Genomic DNA, 21,537 nt, shown 5'->3' with positions numbered 1-21,537 from the left:
GGCTGCATTCTGCATACTGTACCACGCATCCTACACCCAGTGGTTTGTTTTTGTGTTTTTGTTGGCAGCAGGCACTCACATCTTCCTTGGTGGATTACTCTGGGTCTTAGCTCCATGATGGAAGGAAGGGGGCTCTGAGTTCCCAGGCACCAGCTGCATCTCCTGTGTTTTTGGTGTGGAGAGACAAGTGACGACAGAACGTTAGTAAGAATTACCTGCTGCCATTAGTGATATGGAGCTAGAGGCTGGGCTCCCTGCCTGCATTTCTCTGCTGCTCATCTGCTTTTATGAGGTGGAGGGCAGTGGGCAGGAGAACCAGGATGTTGCTCCTGGGAATGAATTCAAAACTGTGTCTGGGGTCAATGTGGCCAGCCCTATGCAGGCTTCTGCGAAGAACAGCCTTTGGGAATTTGCTTGAGGAGGTGTTTCCTCTTCCTGAGCCCTCTGAGTCCTGCTCTCTGGGTGGGGCTGGGCAGTGATGAAAACTTATGGCTTGATCACTACCGAAAAATACCTGTTTTCATGTCTCTGGTGAAATATTAGAAAGGTAAGATGAATGCATGACTTTTTTTTTCTTTAAACTGTGTTTATCTTTAAATAGTTGCCCCTTTTCTGAAGCTTATGACTTGGTATTAGAAGTTTTCAAAATTACAGCTGGAGTGCAGAAATCTCTAGATTTTATCTTATTAGTGGATACAGGTGACTGAATTGTCATTTTTGAGGCACCTATAGTCAGTCAAGCAGGTGGAGCTATCCGTGGTTCTGATTCTGTAAGTTAATGCAGCTTGCCTCGTGTTCATTAAGTTCAAGACTCCAGGGGTGAGAGGACCAGGCATTTTGCCCCAATAATTTGTAGGACTGTTTCTCCATGTTACAACCCCAGCAACTTTACCTTATACCCTACCCTTGTGGGGATATTTCCATGTCAGCTTGCTAAAGGGACTGTTGGGAAACCCTCATCCAATTTTAGGATTTACACAAATTTGGGGGAAAAAATAACCTCATGTATTATAGTATCTCAAATTCACCATTCTTTCTCTCAGCCTTGAACAGGGTCCAGTAACATGTTTCTATACCAATTTCATCCATTTTCAATAATGGGAAAAATGGAGGGTGTATATTTAACAAGATGCTAGCATTTTCAAACCTCTTCCTCCCCTCAGGGTTGTAAATTTTGTGGTGAATTCAGCTCCTTATTCTACTCCTGCATTGTACCCAGGCAGGCCTCAGCCCTAGGTGATGCGAAGGGCCAGAGGGTGGTCTAGCAGCAGGAGTCACAATTCTCTGACCCGAAGTGATTGGCCTGCGTCACCAGAAGAATGAGCAACTGCAGTTTCCAGTTCATTGTTCCCTCTGGGCAGCCGCTTCAGTGTGTAAGGCAACAGGGGCACACAAATCCATGATTTATTGGCTGCACTCATTTCAGTCAGTGTCGGTGGGAGAAACACTAGGACTGTGGTACTCCCAGGCGCTCTCAAGGATGCAGTCTCTTACAGACATAGAAAGTAAACTTATGGTTACCCGAAAGGGGAGGGGGAGGAAAGAGAAGTTAGGAGTTTTGCATTAACAGATACATACTACTATACATAAAATAGACAAACAGCAAGGATCTGCTATGCAGCACAGGGACCGCTACTCAATATTTTGTGTTAATAATAAGGGGAAAGAATCTGAAAAAGAATGGATACACACACATACACATACACACACACACACACATACACATAAAACCAAATCACTTTGCAATACACCTGAAACCAACCGCATTGTAAATCAACTATATTTCATTTTTGAAAACATCAATGTTCTAATCATAAGGAAAGAAAACTGAAGAAAAGAATGCACTGTCAAGTTAACCTGTTTATATAAACCTCCAATTCCTTGTCTCAAAACCTCACTCTTTTCCTAGAACACAAATCCCTCTTAAATTTTTTTTTTACTGTATCCTACAAATGGAGCTACCTAGGCCATAGTTGCTTCACCTCTAATGCTATTGACTTAGTTGGTAATTTTTTATTAGATTTCATTAGATTGAGCTGTTCCCAGGGCAACCAGGAATAAGCTCACTTGCTTAATCCCAGAGCTAACAAGTCAATTGGCAACTGATTTCTTGTTTCACTTAGTTTGTGTCTGTGTGTGTGCTTGCAGGAGTATAAAATGCTCCTGGGTTCTGCCAGTCCCTTTCCCCCATTTTTCTACCTGTCCATAAGGACTCACTGACTTGTATGCTTTTTTCAAAAGTGCATTCACTTCATTTTAATCCTGTTAATGAACCTTGAGATTTTTCTTCCTTGTGACTAATAAAATATCAATCAACATTCAAGCATTCCTTCACATTTACACTTGTCTTTCCAAACTTATCCTCCTATACAAAAGGAATATATTTCTGTCTGTACTTTTTATTTCATTTATTTATCCACTGTAATACTCTGCTACTAAACTGTAGTTTAATAGAAGAAAAAAAAAGCCTCCATTTAATTTCTTGCATTAAATTATGGTGAAAACTCAGTTGCTTAAATCTCTCCTCTAAAGGGTGATGTCCTAATGTTTATTGTGAAACATCCCAAATAAATTAAGAGATTTCCATACTAGACATTCACTCTTGTTTCATCCAGTAAGGGCTGCTTTAGCTTATACTCACTAGCACAAAACATAGGTACACCCATCCCCAGGTGATCTTGTTTTTAGCGTATATACCTATGTGTATTCCTCCAAAACAAAAGACATCCAAATCTGTAAGATCTATTTTAAATATCCTCACTTGATCTAGGACCAGAGTCTCAGGTTGAGGCCAGTTTTTTCCTTCAAGTCCCAGGGTCCTCAGGAGCAGGGAAGGTTCAGACTCTACCTCCTACACATGGTCCCGAGTCTCCTTGAGGCTGGGACCTCGTGACTCCAGAAAGTCCCGATTGTGGTTCATGAGGCCTTGTGTACCATTCTGTCCCAGATGGAGCACCTACAATCCTTCATAACAGACGTTTTTTTGAAAAGTGACCCCTGTGGTAGTTCACTGATAAGGGACAACTTGGGTCACGATGTTATTATAATCAGTGCAAGAACCAAACACATGACTCCAGTGTTCTCCCACTTTCTAATCAGACTTTCTGCTTTCTTTCAACGATCTAGTGAGTGAAAAATAACATTGATATGGGGCTGTCATGATTTGAACTTAGAATCCCTGCTCTAAGGCTGATAGGAGCTCACGTGTACATTATGGCGACACTTTCACACGCTGTGTCATCGCATTCCTGCTTTAGCATCATCTTAGACTCACATCCCTCTTCAGGTACCTGACATGTCCCAAAATGCAGCCTTCACTTTCTCTGTGATGCTCAGACCCCGTCTGTTTGGCCCAAGGGGGTGCTCGTTAGCCCTTTTAGCATTCCTGCTGAGGTCTTTGAGAGCAGCCTTGTTTCCTTGCAGGTGTACGGTAGCCCAGGCCCATCTTAATTTTTTTTTTCTTTTTTGTCACAGACATGAAATTGCATGACTCTTTAAATTCATGGTGAATAATATTAGAGATTAGATTCTGTGGTGACAGCTGTATGTTAGATTGACCCCACCACAACTGGTAGGAAGGAAGCATTTGTATGATACCGAAAAGAAATATTACTTATAGCACACGGTAATCAAGACTTCATTTTTATGAAGAACATGAATTTAAAGTTCACAATGATAACTCTAGTGTAATTTCAGCCTTACTTAATCTTTCTGCCTTATTAAAACATGAGCTCTTGTGAAATTATTTTTGCTCTTTGAGGTGACAGTTTCCCTGTTACACTGTATTGGGCTGTCCTTTCTCCATTTATTTAAAAAGCACTTCGGGGATCCCTTCGGTATACCCTTTCCCTCCTCTGGTTTCATGGCACGATTTTCTAGTGTATTAAGGAAGATCTTGAAAGTGCATAAACAGGTTTATATAGAAGCATATTGATTATTAGACAGTGATAAATTACCAGGAATGTCTTAACTGCTTTCAATCGAGACTCTCTGTTCCTCTCAGTTTCCCTCTCACTGCAGACTCTGTAGATAACATAGTTACTTCTTCAGGTTTCTGAGGATCTTTCATAGTCAAGCAGTGATCCCTCCCAGTGTAAAGAGGAGAAATCCACTGCAAAATTCTTTTTGTTGCTGTTGTTGTTTAATTGGGATACAATTGATATACAACACTGGTATACACTGGGACGACTTGGCATACTCGTATTGGAAAATAATTACCATAGTAAGTTTAGTTGATATCCATCACCTCTACATTATTATAATTTTTTTCCCTTGTGACAAGAACTTTTAGGATTTACTCTCTTAGCAACTGTCAAGTATACCATCCAGTAGCGTTACCTATGGTCATCGTGTTATATATTGTATCCCCAATGCTCATTTATCCGAAAACTAGAAGTTTATACCTTTTAACCAGCTTCACTCAGTTCCACCACTCCCAATCCCTTGTAACCACAAATCTGATATCACTTGCTATGAGTTTGAGTTGTTTCAGATTCCACATGTAAGTGAGATTATACAGCATTTGTCTTATTTCACATAGCATAATGCCCTCAAGCTCCATCCATGTTGCTGCAGATGGCAGGATTTCCTCCGTTTATGGTTGAGTGGTAGTCCATTCTACCACATTTTCTTTATCCATGCACTTCTGTTGATGGACTTAGGTTGTCTCCATACCTTGGCAACTATAAATTGCTGCACTGAACATGGAGAGTGTGGATATCTCTTTGACATAGTCTTTTCATTTCCTTCAGATAAATACTCAGAAGTGGACTGCTGAATCATATGTTAGATCTATTTTAATTTTTTTGAATTTAAAATACTGTTTTCCACAGTAGCTGAACTTATTTACATTTCCATCAACTGTGCACAAGGGTTCTCTTTTCCCTGTGTCTTTGCTAGCATTTGTTATTGCTTGTCTTTTTGATAATAGCCATTCTAACAGCATAAAGTGATATCATAACATTTCCCTAATGATTAGTGACAATGAGCACCTTTTCATGTACTTGGCCATTTGTATGTCTTTTTTGGGGAAAAAAATGTCACTTCAAGTCCTTTGCCCATTTTTTAATGAAGTACTTGGAGTTTTGCAGGTTGGTTTTTTTTTTTTTTGCTATTGAGTTGTCTGAGTTCTTTATATGTTTTGGAGAGTAACCTCTTATCAGACTCATAATTTCAAATTTTCCCCCATTTCATTGATCATTTGCTTTGTTGTGAAACTTTTGTGTTTGATATAGTCCCACTTGTTTATTTTTCATTTTGTTGCATCTGCTTTCGGTGTCATATCCAAAAACAAATCAAAAAAAGCGTTGCCAAGACTTGTGTCAAAAGGCTTTTCTCTAGGTTTCCTTCCAGGACTTTTGTGGTTTCTGGTCATACATTCAAGTTTTTAATCCATTTTGAGTTGATTTTTGAGTGGTGTAAGATCATTCTTTTACATGTGAATATCCAGTTTTCCCAGCACTGTATTGAAGAGGCTATATTTTCTCCATTGAGTATTCTTGGCCCTCTTGTCAAGTATTGGTTGGTCATATATGCGTGAGTTTACTTCTGGGCTCGTAATTCTGTTCCATTAGTCTACCTGTCTGTCAATACTATACTGTTTTGATAAAGGTTGTAATATAGTTTGGTTACACACAAATTTCATTTTTATTTTTTCTATTTCTATGAAAAATACTATTGGAATCTTGGTTGGGAATGCACTGAGTCCATGTATGACCTTGGGTAGTATAGATATTTTATCATCTAATCCATGAACACAGAACATCTTTCCATTTATCTGTGTCTTTTTCACTTTCTTACATTATTAGTCTTGTATTTTTCAGTGTAAAAAATTTTTTTAACCCCTTGGCTAAAGTTTTTCCTAAGGATGTTGTTGTTTGATGTTATCATAAATGGGTTCATTTTATTTCTTTTTCAGCTAATTCATTGTTTGCAGTGTTCTTTCATGTACCAAATCATCACATCACACTCCCACTGGGAAATGATTGATTGATGTTTCTCCAGCCATTGAAGGAGTCAAACATTAGCACAACTGAGATTTAGTTTTGCTTATTTTGGTGTAAGTTTTTCAAATTGTAAACCATGCTTGACATTTCTGAGCCAGTCACTGTCTTCCTTCTCCTCTCCTCACAGGTACAGTTCAGTTCAGTCGCTCAGTCGTGTCTGACTCTTTGTGACCCCACGAACTGCAGCATGCCAGGCCTCCCTGTCCATCACCAACTCCCGGAGCCTACCCAAACTTACATCCATTGAGTCAGTGATGCCATCCAACCATCTCATCCTCTGTCGTCCCCTTCTCCTCCTGCCCTCAATCTTTGCCAGCATCAGGGTCTTTTCAAATGAGTCAGCTGTTTGCATCAGGTGATCAAAGTATTGTAGTTTCAGCTTCAACATCAGTCCTTCCAATGAACACGCAGGACTGATTTCCTTTAGGATGGACTGGTTGTATCTCCTTGAAGTCCAAGGGACTCTCACAAGTATTCTCCAACACCACAGTTCAAAAACATCATTTCTTCAGCACTCAGCTTTCTTTATAGGCCAACTCTCACATCCATACATGACTACTGGAAAAACCATAGCCTTGACTAGACGGACCTTTGTTGACAAAATAATGTCTCTGCTTTTTAATATGCTGTCGACGTTGGTCATAACTATCCTTCCAAGGAGTAAGTGTCTTTTAATATCATGGCTGCAATCACCATCTGCAGTGATTTTGGAGCCCAGAAAAATAAAGTCTGACACTGTTTCCACTGTTTCCCCATCTATTTCCCATGAAGTGATGGGACCAGATGCCATGATCTTCGTTTTCTGAATGTTGAGCTTTAAGCCAACTTTTTCACTCTGCTCTTTCACTTTCATCAAGAGGCTTTTTAGTTCCTCTTCACTTTCTGCCATAAGGGTGGTATCATCTGCATATCTGAGGTGATTGATATTTCTCCTGGCAATCTTGATTCCAGCTTGTGCTTCTTCCAGCCCAGCAATTCTCATGATGTACTCTGCATAGAAGTTAAATAAGCAGGGTGACAATATACAGCCTTGACATACTCCTTTTCCTATTTGGAACCAGTCTGTTGTTCCATGTCCAGTTCTAGCTGTTGCTTCCTGACCTGCATACAGATTTCTCAAGAAGCAGGTCAGATGGTCTGGTATTCCCATCTCTTGAAGAATTTTCCACAGTCTATTGTGATAGACTTCCACACAGTCAAAGGCTTTGGCATAGTCAATAAAGCAGAAATAGATGTTTTTCTGGAACTCTCTTGCTTTTTCGATGATCCAGCAGATGTTGGCAATTTGATCTCTGGTTCCTCTGCCTTTTCTAAAACCAGCTTGAACATCAGGAAGTTCACGGTTCACTTATTGCTGAAGCCTGGCTTGGAGAATTTTGAGCATTACTTTACTAGCGTGTGAGATGAGTGCAATTGTGTGGTAGTTTGAGCATTCTTTGGCATTGCCTTTCTTTGGAATTGGAATGAAAACTGACCTTTTCCTGTGGCCACTGCTGAGTTTTCCAAATTTGCTGGCATATTGAGTGCAGCACTTTGAAAGCATCATCTTTTAGGATTTGAAATAGCTCAACTGGGATTCCTTCATCTCCACTAGCTTTGCTCGTAGTGATGCTTCCTAAAGCCCACTTGACTTCACATTCCAGGAAGTCTGGCTCTAGGTGAGTGATCACACCATCGTGATTATTTTGGTCATGAAGATCTTTTTTGTGTAGTTGTTCCGTGTATTCTTGCCACCTCTTAATATCTTCTGCTTCTGTTGGGTCCCTACCATTTCTGTCCTTTACTGAGTCCATCTTTGCATGAAATGTTCCCTTGGTATCTCTTATTTTCTTGAAGAGATCTCTAGTCTTTTCCACTCATCACAGGTAGAAGGTACTAATTTTAATGTGCCTTTCTCTTCTTGCCCGGAAAGTTTTGCTGTGGTTTCTTGAGGCTCTAGTTGGTTTTACTGTCAGTCTCAGTCGGTTATCCTATCAATGTCCATGTGATGAATTTACTCTGCGTACAAAGGGTAGAAAATAGATCAGGTAGTGCTTCCTCTACCCAGGGCCTGGCTTCTATTCACAGACCAGAAGAAGAGACTTTTTCCCTCAAAAAAGTTTTATTTTTCTTTCTGACTGAAAAATTAGCTGGTAGCAAGAACACTTAGACTTAAGCTAGGCTTTTGAGAGCAGCCATGTGAATCACACTGCCCAAGTGTTAGATGATTCAGAACAACTAGAAGCGACATTGTAGCTGTAGGGGGGACAGTGGAGTGTTATCAGTGAGAATGCAGAAGGGCCAGGAACACAGAAGCCAGAGCGAGAATAGAAGATTGGACGTGACTGAGTGGGGACGGGGTGACCAAGTAGTGAGAGAAGAAAAGTGAAAGTCCCTCCCCCTCATCTGTTCTGCTTTTTTGCCCTTAACTTCATCTCTTCCCAGGCCTGATAAAATCCAGACTGGTGGGAGAGGGGAGGCCAGATTGCAGGTAACACAGCTCAGGAAGGGTCTAGCTGGTCTTAGATCCATGAAGATGGGTGTAGAGACCTAGAAGTCATAGGCCTGGACTCTTGGTTTAAAAGAGTCTGAATTGTCTAGAGCCCTCTCCACGCAGGTTTTGCAACAGTTATCTGTGTCTTTCCACCTGTCACAAACATGGCTAGCAGAGCTAAGAGACCGAGAGTTTTAGCTGAACATGAGGCCTAGAGCCTTCAAGGACCAGGGGCAGCAGCCACGTTTGTTCTTTGCTTTGGTAGGGTTCTGGACAAATGCTAAAAGAAAAATCAGCCACTGGTCCAGAATGAGGCTTCTGAGAACAGGGAAGTATTTGCACTGTAAGCATCATATCGATTACTTATATGAAGGGCCCGCTGTGGCTGGGAAGGTCTCAGAAGGGTGGTGGCTCTTAAGCCTGGCTATGTCTTAGAATTACCTAGGATTCCTAGGACTCATTGAAGATCTGTCAAATAAGAGTCTTAGGGAAATAGCCTTGCCTTTGAGGCTGTTTTTGTTTTGTTTTGTTTTGTTTTGTTTTCCTCTCTCTCTCTCTCTTTGTTTTCATTTTGAAAGCCCTACTAATGATTCTGATGGATATCTGGGATTGAGGTGCAATTCTGTATGATCAACCCATGAGAGGTTCTGAAGACCTATTGCCTCTGAACAGTGTGTGGTCCACAGACACATAGGAAGTATTAGGAGCACCTGTTCTATCCATCCACTGGCTTGAACATACACAGAGAACTCTGAGAATCAGCTCCTCTACCTAAGGCCACTTCATATCCTTCAAGGAAAGATCAGGCTTTTGTGTGTTGTTTTTCTTGGAAGTAGTAAGTTGGCTCTAGGCTTATTTGTGAATGCAGAGAGAACAGGATACATTTATCTCTATGCAGCAAGATCATAATTGGGAATAGTGCAAGGGAGTTGGAGGGATAAAGGAAAAATAAGTTGTGTTGATAAAGAGAGAGAGGGAGAAACAGGTTAAAGAGTGCAAAGGAGAAGGAGGAGAACCAAATAACAGAATATACTTAAGTGCATTTTCTTCCTCATAGCCCATATGAATAGAGGTATTTGCACACAGAAGGACTCAACAGTGGTTTTGTAATAAAAACTGACTCCTATTTTGTTAATTCCCAGGATGAATGGTGAATTTTTTTTTCCCCTAGAGACATAGTAGATTAAAGATAGAATTTGATTTTTCATGTCAAGGTAATCTGATCTTTTAGATTTTTGTTAGAAATATTTGTTGTTCGTTACCTTGGGTGAAAGGAGATGGTTGAGCAGAGTTTTTGGTGCCACTGGTCTGTATTTCATCAGAGGCCTGATGGATGATGAGGATGTGCAGTTCATATAAAAACTAGAGCAGTGACTGGAAGACAGATCTGGCTGACAGGGGCCTTTCATGTCAAGAATGGACTTGGCAATGTCAGGTTCTTACAAATCTGTTAGTGAGCTATAGGAGAAAGGGGGAAAGTTAATTCAGAGAAGAAAATAATCACTTCACCTCTTTCAAAGTATACTTGTCATCAGTCTAAATGTCATTAATTCCCTGACAAATATCTCCTGTCAATTTGCTCCTTTAAAAGATACCATAATAGGAAATAAGTTCGAGCTGCTACCCTGGCTGTCTGGTGTCTACCTTCTGAGAAAAGCACAGTGCGTCTAGAATGACCCCATGCTCAATCTGGAGGCAATCCCATGGCCGTTTTGGTTCCCCCTCAATGAAGAATGCTTATCCTCCTGTTTCACAATCAGCATTTGTAAAATCGCAGTCCAAGTGGGAATCTCCAAAAGTCATTTAATTATTTTCCCACATGTCATAGGTCAGGAAAGAGGAGAGAACACAGTTGCATATATCCGCCAATCTCAAAGAGCCAGGACCCTTATTTTTAAAGACTTGAAAGGCAGAAGCTTCCTCAGTTTCCTTTAGTCATGAGTACAGGGCCCAAATCTGCACCGTCCACAGGCTCTTCCTTCTCATGATTTGAAGTGCTCACAGGAAATTATGAACTCGGGGTCATCACAGCAGCTCCTCTGCGATCCCTAAGTCATCTGAGCCATCTCTCAAATTTTCCTTACCCCTTCAGCCAGATCTGTGCAAAAGAGAAGCCCTGTAAGCACTTGCCTGAAAGAAAACGCCTTCTTGCTGTGCAGGTTCTTGTTACAGATGATGCTTAAGACCCAGAACTTACATTTCCTCACATCAGGTTCTGGCTTTTCATCCTTTTGTCCTGAACTGTTACCATGTGGCAGTGAAATTAATGACTTGAACAAAAATGAGTGTCAAAATCCTCTTCACTGAGGAAGAATAATTCCAGGTGCATCCATGAGGGAAGGTTGGCTGAATTCAGTGAATTGTAAAATATAATAATTTGGCATTTTATGGTACAAACTATGGTACATTTGGCATTCAGCGCTCGGTCGGGGGATGGATTATTTAGGTTTTGCTTGTGTTTTCTCTGTTTAAGAAGTGAAGGAAATTAACGATGCTAGCCTGACTTTGTGCACAGCTTTTGGAGTATCCTTTCCTTGGGCTCTGGGATATGCAGTGGTGGGGAGGAGGCAGCCCTGAAGGGGTGGGAGGTGGGGCTCCCTGGAGTCACAGTCCCCCTGCTGACCTTGAGGGGAGAGCACAGCCACAGACAGGGCAAAGGCTGCCATAGGCCCTCTGCAAACCAGTTTCAGCCTTTTCTCTTTGGAATCGTGTTGTGCCTGCAGCCTGTGAACCGTGGGCTTGTCTTGTCATTAAGGCAACTGGGGAGATGATCAAGATCATTGAACTTGGGAAGGAGGGAGATGCTGCATGTCCTCCTCTTTTCTGAACTTCATTAAAATCCTGTTTCATGATTTCCATTTTTAACAATATCCCAAGAGGCCCACGAAGGATGCCAAGAAAGTGGCCTCCTTTCATGTATGTTTATCTTAAGGGCCTGCACTTTCCTGGTTGAGTTGGCCCAGACTCACTTAGAAGGTTTCTTACGGGGGAAACCTCATTAGGGGACTCTGTCCTGATGCTGTTGCTTTCTCAGTGGCCAATGTCTCAGAAATCTTTGACTAAGAGTTTTAGATCCAGGTTAATTATCTTTTTACAAGTGAAAAATCAAGGTGTCAAATTAAGAGAATGATACCTTAGGCTTTTTAGAATGTCTTTGTATCGTGAAGTAGGGACCCAAATGCTGGACTTGGCAGTTACCTAGCTGAAGAATAGAGTATTGGATCCAGAAAAAGTGGTGAACAAAAGGGTTTAGTGTGCTGCATTGGGTTTTTCAGGATTTCGCATATAGCGAGGGAATTAGGATGGCTGGATGTGCTTATAGAATTGCTGTTGGCATATTCCCCAGCTCTGACTCCAGATCACAAGTCAGACTAGTCTGTACGTGTGCCTTCTGACCTCGGCACTTTCTAAAGTCCAGTATACTGCTTTAACTGTCATTAAAAATGGAAAGCTGTCTCTGTTACCAGAAGTTTCCAGTCTAAGACCTGTTTAGAAAATGCCCCATTAGTTTCTTTGGTGCCATTTGAGCTGGCAGTTCCCATCTGTCTCACTGATTGTACAGTGCTGTCAACCTCTCCTAGAAAAGTAGGATGCTTAAGTGGAGTCTTGGGAATTTAGCCAGAGGGGCATGATGGCTTGTAGCAGTTGGGGAAGGTGGTCCTAGAATCTGATGGCTGGTTGAGGCAGCATTGGAAGCATAGAATAGTGTGGAAACCAAGTCTCTAGGAGCAAGGATGGAGAAAGAAATGGCAACCCACTCCAGCCTTCTTGCCTGTGAAATCCAGTGGACAGACGCACCTCCAGTCTGTGGTGAGCTATAGTCCATGGGGTCGCAAAGAGTTGGACAGAATTTAGCAACTAAAAAGCAAAAGAGACAAGAATGGAATCCAAGGTGAAGGGTCCACTAACAGCCACAGCGGCTGTCAGAAGAGCCTCTGTGTTTGAGATCCAAGCAAGAGTGACTCCCTGGGCAAGAAATTTCCCCTTTGGAGTCTGGGCTAAGCCTGAGGGAACTCAGAGGAGAACAGAGGTGTCTTGGATAAAGCCTGTGTTTCTCGGCTCTCCATCCAACACCAGGGTAGGGCTAGACCATGGAATCAGTGCCTAATTGTTAGCACACTAAGTACGCTTTGCCAGCCACCTTTTAGGCAGGTAAAGTCATTTACAGAGAATCCTGGCAAATTAATCAGATCTCAAGGAACTGAAGTTTTAAGAAAGACAGAACACTTTCGTAGCCCTCTTTTCCTTAAAAACACATGCAATACATTGTTACCCCCCATGCACACACACTTATTACTGAAATGGTCTTTTAGTAGTGGTGCTAAAGAAAAATTTGGAAAAGCAAAGTCCAGTGGTTCTACACCCAGTCAAATGGCTTTCATTTTTATAGGTTTCCTTATCATTCTTGCATACATACTAATAGTGGAAGGCATTTTGCACTCTGCCTTTTCCACAGTGATCTATCAGAACCATCTTCTGTGTTTCTAGGCTCCTCTGTAAACTATCTTCTTTAATGGTTGCAGGATAGAACAGCCTGAAGAAGCCCCATGTTTTACTTGACAATATTTTTCTTCTGGATATTCAGGTCCTTTGCAGGTTTTTTGTTTGTCCCACTATGATGCTTTTTTCACAACAGTGCCCATTCTGTTTGGCTTTTTTAAAAAATTATTCCCAGAAGTAGGATTACTACAGCAAAGGTTATTAACTTCTTTACACCTCTTTTTGTATATCACCAGATTGCTTTTCAAAAGAGTTGTACTCGGTGCCACCTTGTACGGGGTAGCACCAGCTAAATTATAGCTCTGATGGCTTTCACACTTTTTCTCCATTTTTGAAAATCTAGTTGACAAAACATGATACATTAAAGTTGCTTTAATTGTCTTTCCTTTCATTACTAGGAGGAAGAAAATCTCTGCCATATGTTTTAATTTTATGCCTGATATGAATCATTTATTCATATCCTTTGCCCATTTCTTTATTTGATGCTTTTCCCCCTACATTTCAATGAGATGGCCATCCTTTTGTCAACGTGATAACAAAGAGTTTCTCCAGTGTATTAAATGTTGATACTTCCATTGTTCTGAAGTTTAGTAATCTTGGTAAAATCCTGTCTTTTATTTCCTTTGAGTTTATCTGTTGCTTCAGAGCATGGAGAAGTATAGGTCTATAAAAGAATGCGGACTGTTTATTACATGCTAATTGTCATAGAATTTAATTTTAAAATGAATTATTTAACTCTTTTCCATCCAGAATCTATCTTTTATATTTCCTGTGGATCTTACTGAATACTTTTCTGTTTTGCTATCCGCATATCAAAGAGACATTTGCTTAATCATCGTGTCTTCCCCTCATTGTACTAAAAAATCTGCTTTATCATGTGCTGCATTTCAGATTTGTTTATGGACTATCTGTATTGTATTACATTCTTCTTTTGAACCACTACCAGAATCAATGAACTAATTTTGCTTCTTGACATTTCCTAAAACGTGGTTCCTTTTTAAAATAAAACTTTCTTACTGTTTATGTTTGTAGATTAATTTTATAGTGATTTTGTTGAATTCCAAAATACCCTACTGGAATTTTCATTAAAACTACACTGAATCTGTAAGTTCTGTTTAGGAGACTGAGCATTAGCAAACACTAGTATTCTCATTCTATGGGCGCCCCACTCCAGTCCTCTTGCCTGGAAAACCCCATAGATGGAGGAGCCTGGTAGGCTGCAGTCCATGGGATCGCTAAGAGTCGGATACGACTGAGCGACTTCACTTTCACTTTTCACTTTCATGCACTGGAGAAGGAAATGGCAACCCACTCCAGTGTTCTTGCCTGGAGAATCCCAGGGACAGCAGAGCCTGGTGGGCTGCCATCTATGGGGTCACACAGAGTCAGACACGACTGAAGAGACATGGCAGCAGCAGCAGCAGCAGCAACAAAGTACACCTTTGCATTTCACCAAATCAGGTTTTATTTTATAGAGCAAAAGTTTATGGTTTCATTTTGAATGTTTAGCTCAACATTTAGGTAAATTCCTTAAAATTTTAATGTTTTGTACCAACGGTAAATATAAATTTTCACTGTTTTCTAACTGAACATATTAGGTTCCTTTTACTTCTGATGCTAGGTGGTTACTAGTTTTTTGGATTTTGTTTTTTTGTGGGTTTTTTTTTTTCATTTGTATGGCATCATGGTTACTTAGTTGTCACCTGTGTCAAAGGAAACCTCCTGGGTGATGTAAAGGCCCCCACGTGTTCAGGAAATACTGCTCTGTGACCTTCTAGCAAGCCCTCTTTCTTTCTTTGATGGCCTAAAAGAATAAGGGTGGGTAGGGGGAGGAAGGAAGATGGAAGTACATACATCACCTCCCAGGAAGTAATGTCACGCCTTACCAGCCCTCCAGGAAGTATCCCCCAAAGCTTTCACAGCTTATGTTAGATCCGCAAGGAGTCTCTCCAAATCCTGGGACCCCCTAAAGTGGAGTCTGGGGTTCCAGATGATAAAAGAAGGTGGTTTAGAGATCTGATAGTCTTGAAACATGTATGGCTGGAGAGAAAGAGAGTTACCCTTCCCTTTATTGCCATATCAGGTTTATCTGACTGGGTGACAGTGTCCTCTGGGAACCACCAAAAGAAATGTCAGTGACAGAATCACTTTTGCAATTACAGATGAGATGATTGAATTAATGGTCTAATGGAACATTTTACCATAGGACATGGCATCAGGGCACTTTTGCTGGCTTCTCCCCTTACTCCACTCCAGTCCAATGAGATGGTACCACTTATTCTCATCCTGCCAGTGATGACAGCCAAGGTCACTCCCAGCAGAGACAGAACTGCCATCCCAATAAGGTCTCACTAACCTGAGGTCTGGATCCCCCTTATGAACAGATCCAAGTCTTCTATGTGACTCATCATTGCTTTCCTGGGATGTTATCCAGAATTAGTGTCAAATAATGAGAAGAGTTGGTAGAACTTGTGGTTAGACTCAAGTTCAAATCCAAATTCACAAGCTGCCCACAGGAGAGTTTCTCTTTTCCCATCTGTGTAAAGGAGGCAAAAGGACCACCTCATCCAGTTATTATTCATTCATTCAGGAAATATGAATACGAAAATGACATTAAGTGCTTGTTTGCCAGGCACTGATAAGTCATATAGACGCGACAGAGGACATACCAAAGACTCATGGAGCTTATGTCCTTGGGGAGAGAGGGAGGAGAGATACATGTCAAAAATAATATATAAGCTAATAAATGCCATGAGAAATAATAAAGCAAAAAAAAAAAATGTTGTCCAGTAAGGGGGATTGTCTTTTAGGAAGGATGAACAGAGGAGGCTTCACTAATGAGATATCTGAGCACAGAGATGGATCAGAATGGGAATGAACCATGAGAATGTTGAAGGAAGAGCATTTCAGACAGAGGGAAGCACATGTGCAAAGGCCCTGCAGGAGGAATTTGCGTGTCTGAAGAATAGAGTAAGGGCCACATGGCTGGAGCAGAGTGGGTGGTGGAGACCCTCCTCCTGGCAGGTGATGAGGTCAAATAGGTGGAGGGGACCACATTAAGTAGGGCAGGGATCACAACAGCAGGTCAGATCTAGCCTATGCCTGTTTATATACAGCCCTCTAGGTAAAAAGAGCTTTTAATTTATGAAAAAATTGTTTTAAAAAAGAAGACTATGTAACATGTGTCCTGCAACGCTCCAGTTACTTACTGTCTCATCTTTTATAGAGAATATTTTGACAGTTCCTGATGCACAGCCTTAGAGGCCACAGTGTGAAAGGGAATCATGAGAGGAGGGTTGAGTAAGAAAGTAATGTGAGGTGATTGACAGTCTTAAAAAAGACAGCTGTGACTGCCGTGTTAGCTCAGACTGTAACCAGAAAGGGTGCAGCGGGGAAACGCAGTTAAGAGGCCATCGTTAGAGCCGGGTGAGATGAAGCAGTAGGAGAGACCAGACTGAAAGCAGAAGGGCGCTGAGTAGTAGGTGGATAGAGAATATATTTTGAAGGTGGCACCGAAGGTGCTTTGGATGGACTGTGGCATGTGAGAGAAAGGGAGAAGTAAGGGATGATTCTAAGATTTTTCAGTCTATATCCTCTCTTTAGATTGTCTTGGAAACTGAATGAGAGAGTCATCTTTTCTGTCCTTAGGGTTTGATGCCTCTAGTTCTTTTACCATTTTGCAGTCAGGGTTACCTTCCTAAGGTACAGTTTTTATTGTTCTCCATGCAGAAGTCTCCCCCAGTGTCCCATTAGCTGTTGAACCGTCAGATGGGACTCTCCATAGTCCAACAGCCCAAAGTCTTTGCCAGCTATTCCCTTTCTTCCAACCCTAACCAGTGAATTGTCTACCAGTTCCCCCCATGAACTTCATAGTCTCAACCTCCAACCCTTTGCCTGTGTGGGGTCCTTATTTTTTTTGTTTGTTACATTGTTAGATGTCAAGGATCCTTCCAGAATATAAGCAGCTCCTTAACACCCTCATCACCTTTCTGGTCTATTCCTATTCCAATGTTGTTTGTCTCCCCTCTTTTAACAGGGATGTCTCTGTAACATGGGTTTTTATGCACAAGCCTTGTCTCCTGCCAGAATACAGACAAGAAAATGTTGTAATAGAGCACATAGTTAAATCCTTCCCTTTATTAAATTCCAGCTCTGCCCTTGGAACCTATATGACTTTGAGCAAGTTACTTTACTTCTCAAAGCCTCGGTTTATGCTTCTGTAAAATGGAGGTAATTCCATTGTCACTTTGCAACACTAATCAAGAGGTAAAATGAGGTGACTCACTCACTATAGTTCTGTGCCTGCCATACGATCAGAGCTCGTTTAATTGACACAGTTGTGTCAGTTCTCCTTCACGAAGCTGAGGAGCTGAGACAGTATCTTTCTATTCTTCCTGGTGCTGTGTTCCCTGGTTTTGTGCACAGTAGGCAAATGAATATATTATTTAAAAAATTGGGTGAGATGAGTCAGGTTTTAGACTCAATTCTGAGTTCAGTCCCCCTCACCACCACATCGAGCTGTGTGACATCTAGCTAAGGCAAGAGCCTTATCTCTGAGTTTCAGATTCTTCACATTCCGAGAGTATGAAATCACCCCTACCTTGAAAAGTGAGGCGAATAAGCTATGATGGTTGTAAAGCACCCAATGGTTGTAGAGTGTGGTTTGTGCCAAGGATAGTGTTCTCTGGAATGATGATTACCAGAGCTTCTGCAGAAAAAGCTCCTTTGCGGTGCTGCCACTGAAACTTGATCATTCCTTAAAGCAGTGGTCCTCAAAATGTGGTTCTGGACCAGCGGCATCCGTCAATGCCATTTTCCCCAGAACACTTTAGAAACGCATGTTCTCAGGCTCACCCCAGGCCTAGCAAAGCAGACACTGTGGAGTGGAGCCCAGCAGTCTGTGTATTAACAAGCTGATACTCTCAGGCACCTAAGACCCACTGCCTTAGCAGAGAGAGGAGGCGGTTTGTGACGTCCCATACAAGCCCAGTGGGGTAGTTAAGTCTCTCTGCTTTTCTGCTGGCATCAAAATAGAGGCCATGAGGGCCAAGAATGTTGCCAGCATTGCCAGAGAAGGGGAGCACAAGCCCCTTAGTGCCGCTCTGGGGGGCTCAGCAATTCCTGATTCTTTACTTAACGAGTCCTCAAATTGGAGGAAAGTGTAACCCATGATAAACAATGGGAAGTAGAGTTCAGTTTGAGACACAAGACTAATCTGGGAGCATAAAGCCACACCATAAACCCTCACAAGCTATCAATTCACTTGCAGTAGTACAACTATACAGGAAGAATACCAGTGAGACTGACGAGCTATGAAAACTCTTTCAGTATGACTAATTCTAAAGGAAGCTGTTGACACATTTGTAAATACAGCAACTAAAGTTAGTTCAGATGGTTTCAAGAAATCCTAAAACATTGCAAAGAACATTTAATCTTTTCATAGTATTAAAGTCTAGAGAGCATTTAAATATCTCTATAGCTATGGAAAAAGCACAGCCACATTTATATATAGTTGTTGGCTTCTTTTTAACAAGATACCACATTTATTTTTTCCCTTGTCTTTAGGCTCATGATATGACATGAAAAATCATCTCTTTGACAGGGTGATTCTGTTAATCCAAATTTAATCTGAATAGAGTTGAAGTAGAAGTACTCTGCCTTCTTTCCCCCTTATTGTCTGTGGCCCTGAAGGAGGGTCAACACAGGAGACGAGCAGACCCTGAAACCAGCCCTTGGGCTGCTGCTCTGTAGTGCTGACTAAAATACCATGCATAAGGGGTGCCCTTGGCTTATGGAAAGAAAATGTTAGAATTTCTCTGTACAATTACTTTTTTTTTTTAATTCTACCTTGGCTAGCCAACATTTTTTTTTCCTTTTTTTGCACTTTAGTTTTTTAATTGAAGGATGATCGCTTTACAGAATTTTGTGATTTTCTTTCAAACATCAGCAAGAATCAGCCATAGGTACACCCATGTCCCCTCCCTCCCAAACCTCCCTTCCATCTCCCTCTCCATGCCACCCTTCTAAATTATCACAGAGCCCCTGTTTAAGTTCCCTGAATCATACAGCAAATTCCCATTGGCTATCTATTTTATATATGGTATTGTAGGTTTCCATGTTACTCTCTCCATATTAATTTTTAATCTCAGGCTTTGAACTTTCTTTTTGTGTGTATTTGGGGATGGGAGCCTATGCTCACATATTTTTTCCTAAAAGGAGTGTGTGATCAAAAAAGTGTGACTGCCTCTGAGGGCAAGTTCCCATGACAGGGAGAGACTTGGGTAAAAGGTTGAAAATGATGAAAAAAAAAAATCTAAAGTCTTCTATAGATTTCAGTTTTTCATGTTACCTGGTCACCCATCACTGGAATACATAATGGTTTTGTCTCCTATCATGTCAATACTATTCAGTTCAGATCATGGTTGTGCAAATCAAATAAAAGGAAAAGCAAGAGGCAGACACCAGTGGCTTTATGTGGGGCTGTCTCTTCTTCTTGGGCCTGTCCCACAGCTCAGACTGCCACTGAGTGGACAGCCAGGGTGGTGCTGCCTGGTGGGGCAGAGAGAGGGCATCTAAACAGCCCTGTAAGTGGAGGAGATATCTATTCCCCGTCACTGGTCACCCTTTTAAAGGCCCAGATATCAGAGCCATCACTAACTGGTGAAATGACGGTAAATCAGACCCGTTTAAGTGAGCGAGTGGGAGGCACAGGTGCCTTAAAAAGTCCACAAGGCACAGACTGAGTATATGGTATGCCTTGTCCCCCCAACCCCGTACACTGCCTTTGTGTCACTAGGCTGTAGTTACATCGCATTTGTTTCTCTCTCTCACTGAACGCTTCTGAGAAGTTTCAAAGGAAGGTAAGCAGTACCTATCTCATCCACGTGCTTTTCTGATAGAACAGCTCTGGGTTTCTGCTGATTCCGGGCAGGGGCCATTCTGGAGAAGAGGTTTGGCCCCACCCACCCTCTCCCAAGGATGCTGCATGGCTGTGGTCAACCAGTCGCCTCCCCGCCTGTAGGCTGGCCACTCGCTTCTAGAATGAATTCCTTGGGAGCTTCGCCATGGGTCTTTCCTTTGTAGTGTGTCCTCCAAGAATGCTTTGCCCTCAGAGTGGCCACCCCTGGCCCGTGCTGACACTTCTTGCCCTCTCTCCCCACAGGCAGCACAAGGGGGTGGCCACAGGACCCTGCTGTATGGCCATGCAATTCTCCTGCGGCACTCCTTCAGTGGCATGGTAAGCTCACCTGGATCGCTGTCACCACTCAGGAAGGAGGCTGAGGAGGTGGGAAAGGGTGGGAAGTCAGCGAGTGTTTCAATCAGGTTAAGAAGTCAGCGGGAGTCACTCGGAATGGAAATTATAGTACATTACTGTCTTAGTAACTTACCTCACTTAGCAGTTGTACATCTGTGTTTACTTAACATCTGACCACCATCCCTGCCACTCCATAAGGAAAAGGATTATGTCTTTAAAAAAAAATTTATGTAACTAAACCTAACTTGACCAAGTATGGTGCTCTGATAAATGCTTAGAAAATATTTGTTGACTGGATGATCAGATATACCTGGAATAACTGATGACTCACATGTATAAGGATAACCAGCATAGATGGAAAAGCAATCAAATGGGATTTTTGTAAAATTTCTCTTTTACTAGCTAAAGGAAATAGGATGATATCTGGTCCTTCATTCCTGAATTTGAAGGTATTATGTTAATCCAGAGGCAGGAAGCAGATAAAGAGCAGAGCAGTCACAGAAAGCAGATCAAGCTATAACTATTCAGGGATCTAGAACTAGAATTAACCGAAATTAGATAACTCAATATAACTTGAATTTTTTTTCAAGTTTTAATAAATGTAATTTGTAAAATTCAAATATTGCAGTTCTTTTGCAGGGAGTGTTAAGAGGAATATCGTGACCTTGGTCAAGTATAATCTGAGGCAATTCTAATGATATTTACCCCCAGTTCCTACATGTATCATTCTCCCTTATTATCAGTGTAAGGAACATTTCTTTCTCTAACCCCAGTGAAAAACTGTTACGTTAACTCAGGACTTTATTTTCACACATTTTACACCTGCAGCGGACACTGCAAAATTCGTCTCAAAGCTTGAACTGTCAAATTGGCAGGCAGAACAGCAGCTGCTTCTTAAATAATTTATTTATTGCAGCATTTTTTTTTTCCTGAACACTGGTAAGAAGTTGACCTTTTCAGCCTGAACATTCATCTGTGATAGTCCCTTGTGGCAAAGGACAAACAAAAATGACCAAATGGAAAGTTATCTGAGCAGGAGATGGGGACTGTTAGAGAGTAGGGAAATTTTGCACCCTGGCAATCTCTAGAACTGAGAGGTGATCATTTATCTTTAGGAATCTGGTGCTTATCCATAGGGTAAATAAAACCCTGGCACCTCTCTTTTTCTCCCTAAATAGAATAAATAAAAGCTCAAACAGTATACTTCTCTTGGCTTTAAAAACTCAGGCTAGCATTGTGCTACAAAGAGGAAGGTTTACATTAGTCATCATGAGGTTGGTTGACCTCTACTCCCAAGAAATCGC

The 21,537-nt window shown here is 41.5% G+C and overlaps 1 protein-coding gene across 9 annotated transcripts in view; it reads left to right on the top strand.

Annotated features, from left to right (window-relative positions):
- RYR3 (ryanodine receptor 3) overlaps nt 1-21,537 on the top strand; it is a 575,944-nt gene that overhangs the window by 226,201 nt on the left and 328,206 nt on the right. For all 9 annotated transcript variants that reach the window (XM_069595972.1, XM_069595974.1, XM_069595971.1 and 6 more), the window contains exon 4: nt 20,141-20,215. In XM_069595972.1, the coding sequence (XP_069452073.1) occupies nt 20,141-20,215 (75 nt within the window). The remainder of the gene's footprint in view (nt 1-20,140; nt 20,216-21,537) is intronic.

This window comes from Ovis canadensis, chromosome 7, assembly GCF_042477335.2.
Source record: "Ovis canadensis isolate MfBH-ARS-UI-01 breed Bighorn chromosome 7, ARS-UI_OviCan_v2, whole genome shotgun sequence".
NCBI lineage: Eukaryota > Metazoa > Chordata > Mammalia > Artiodactyla > Bovidae > Ovis > Ovis canadensis.
Note: the sequence above shows the minus strand (reverse complement) of the source record. Positions and strands in the feature narration are given on the sequence as shown.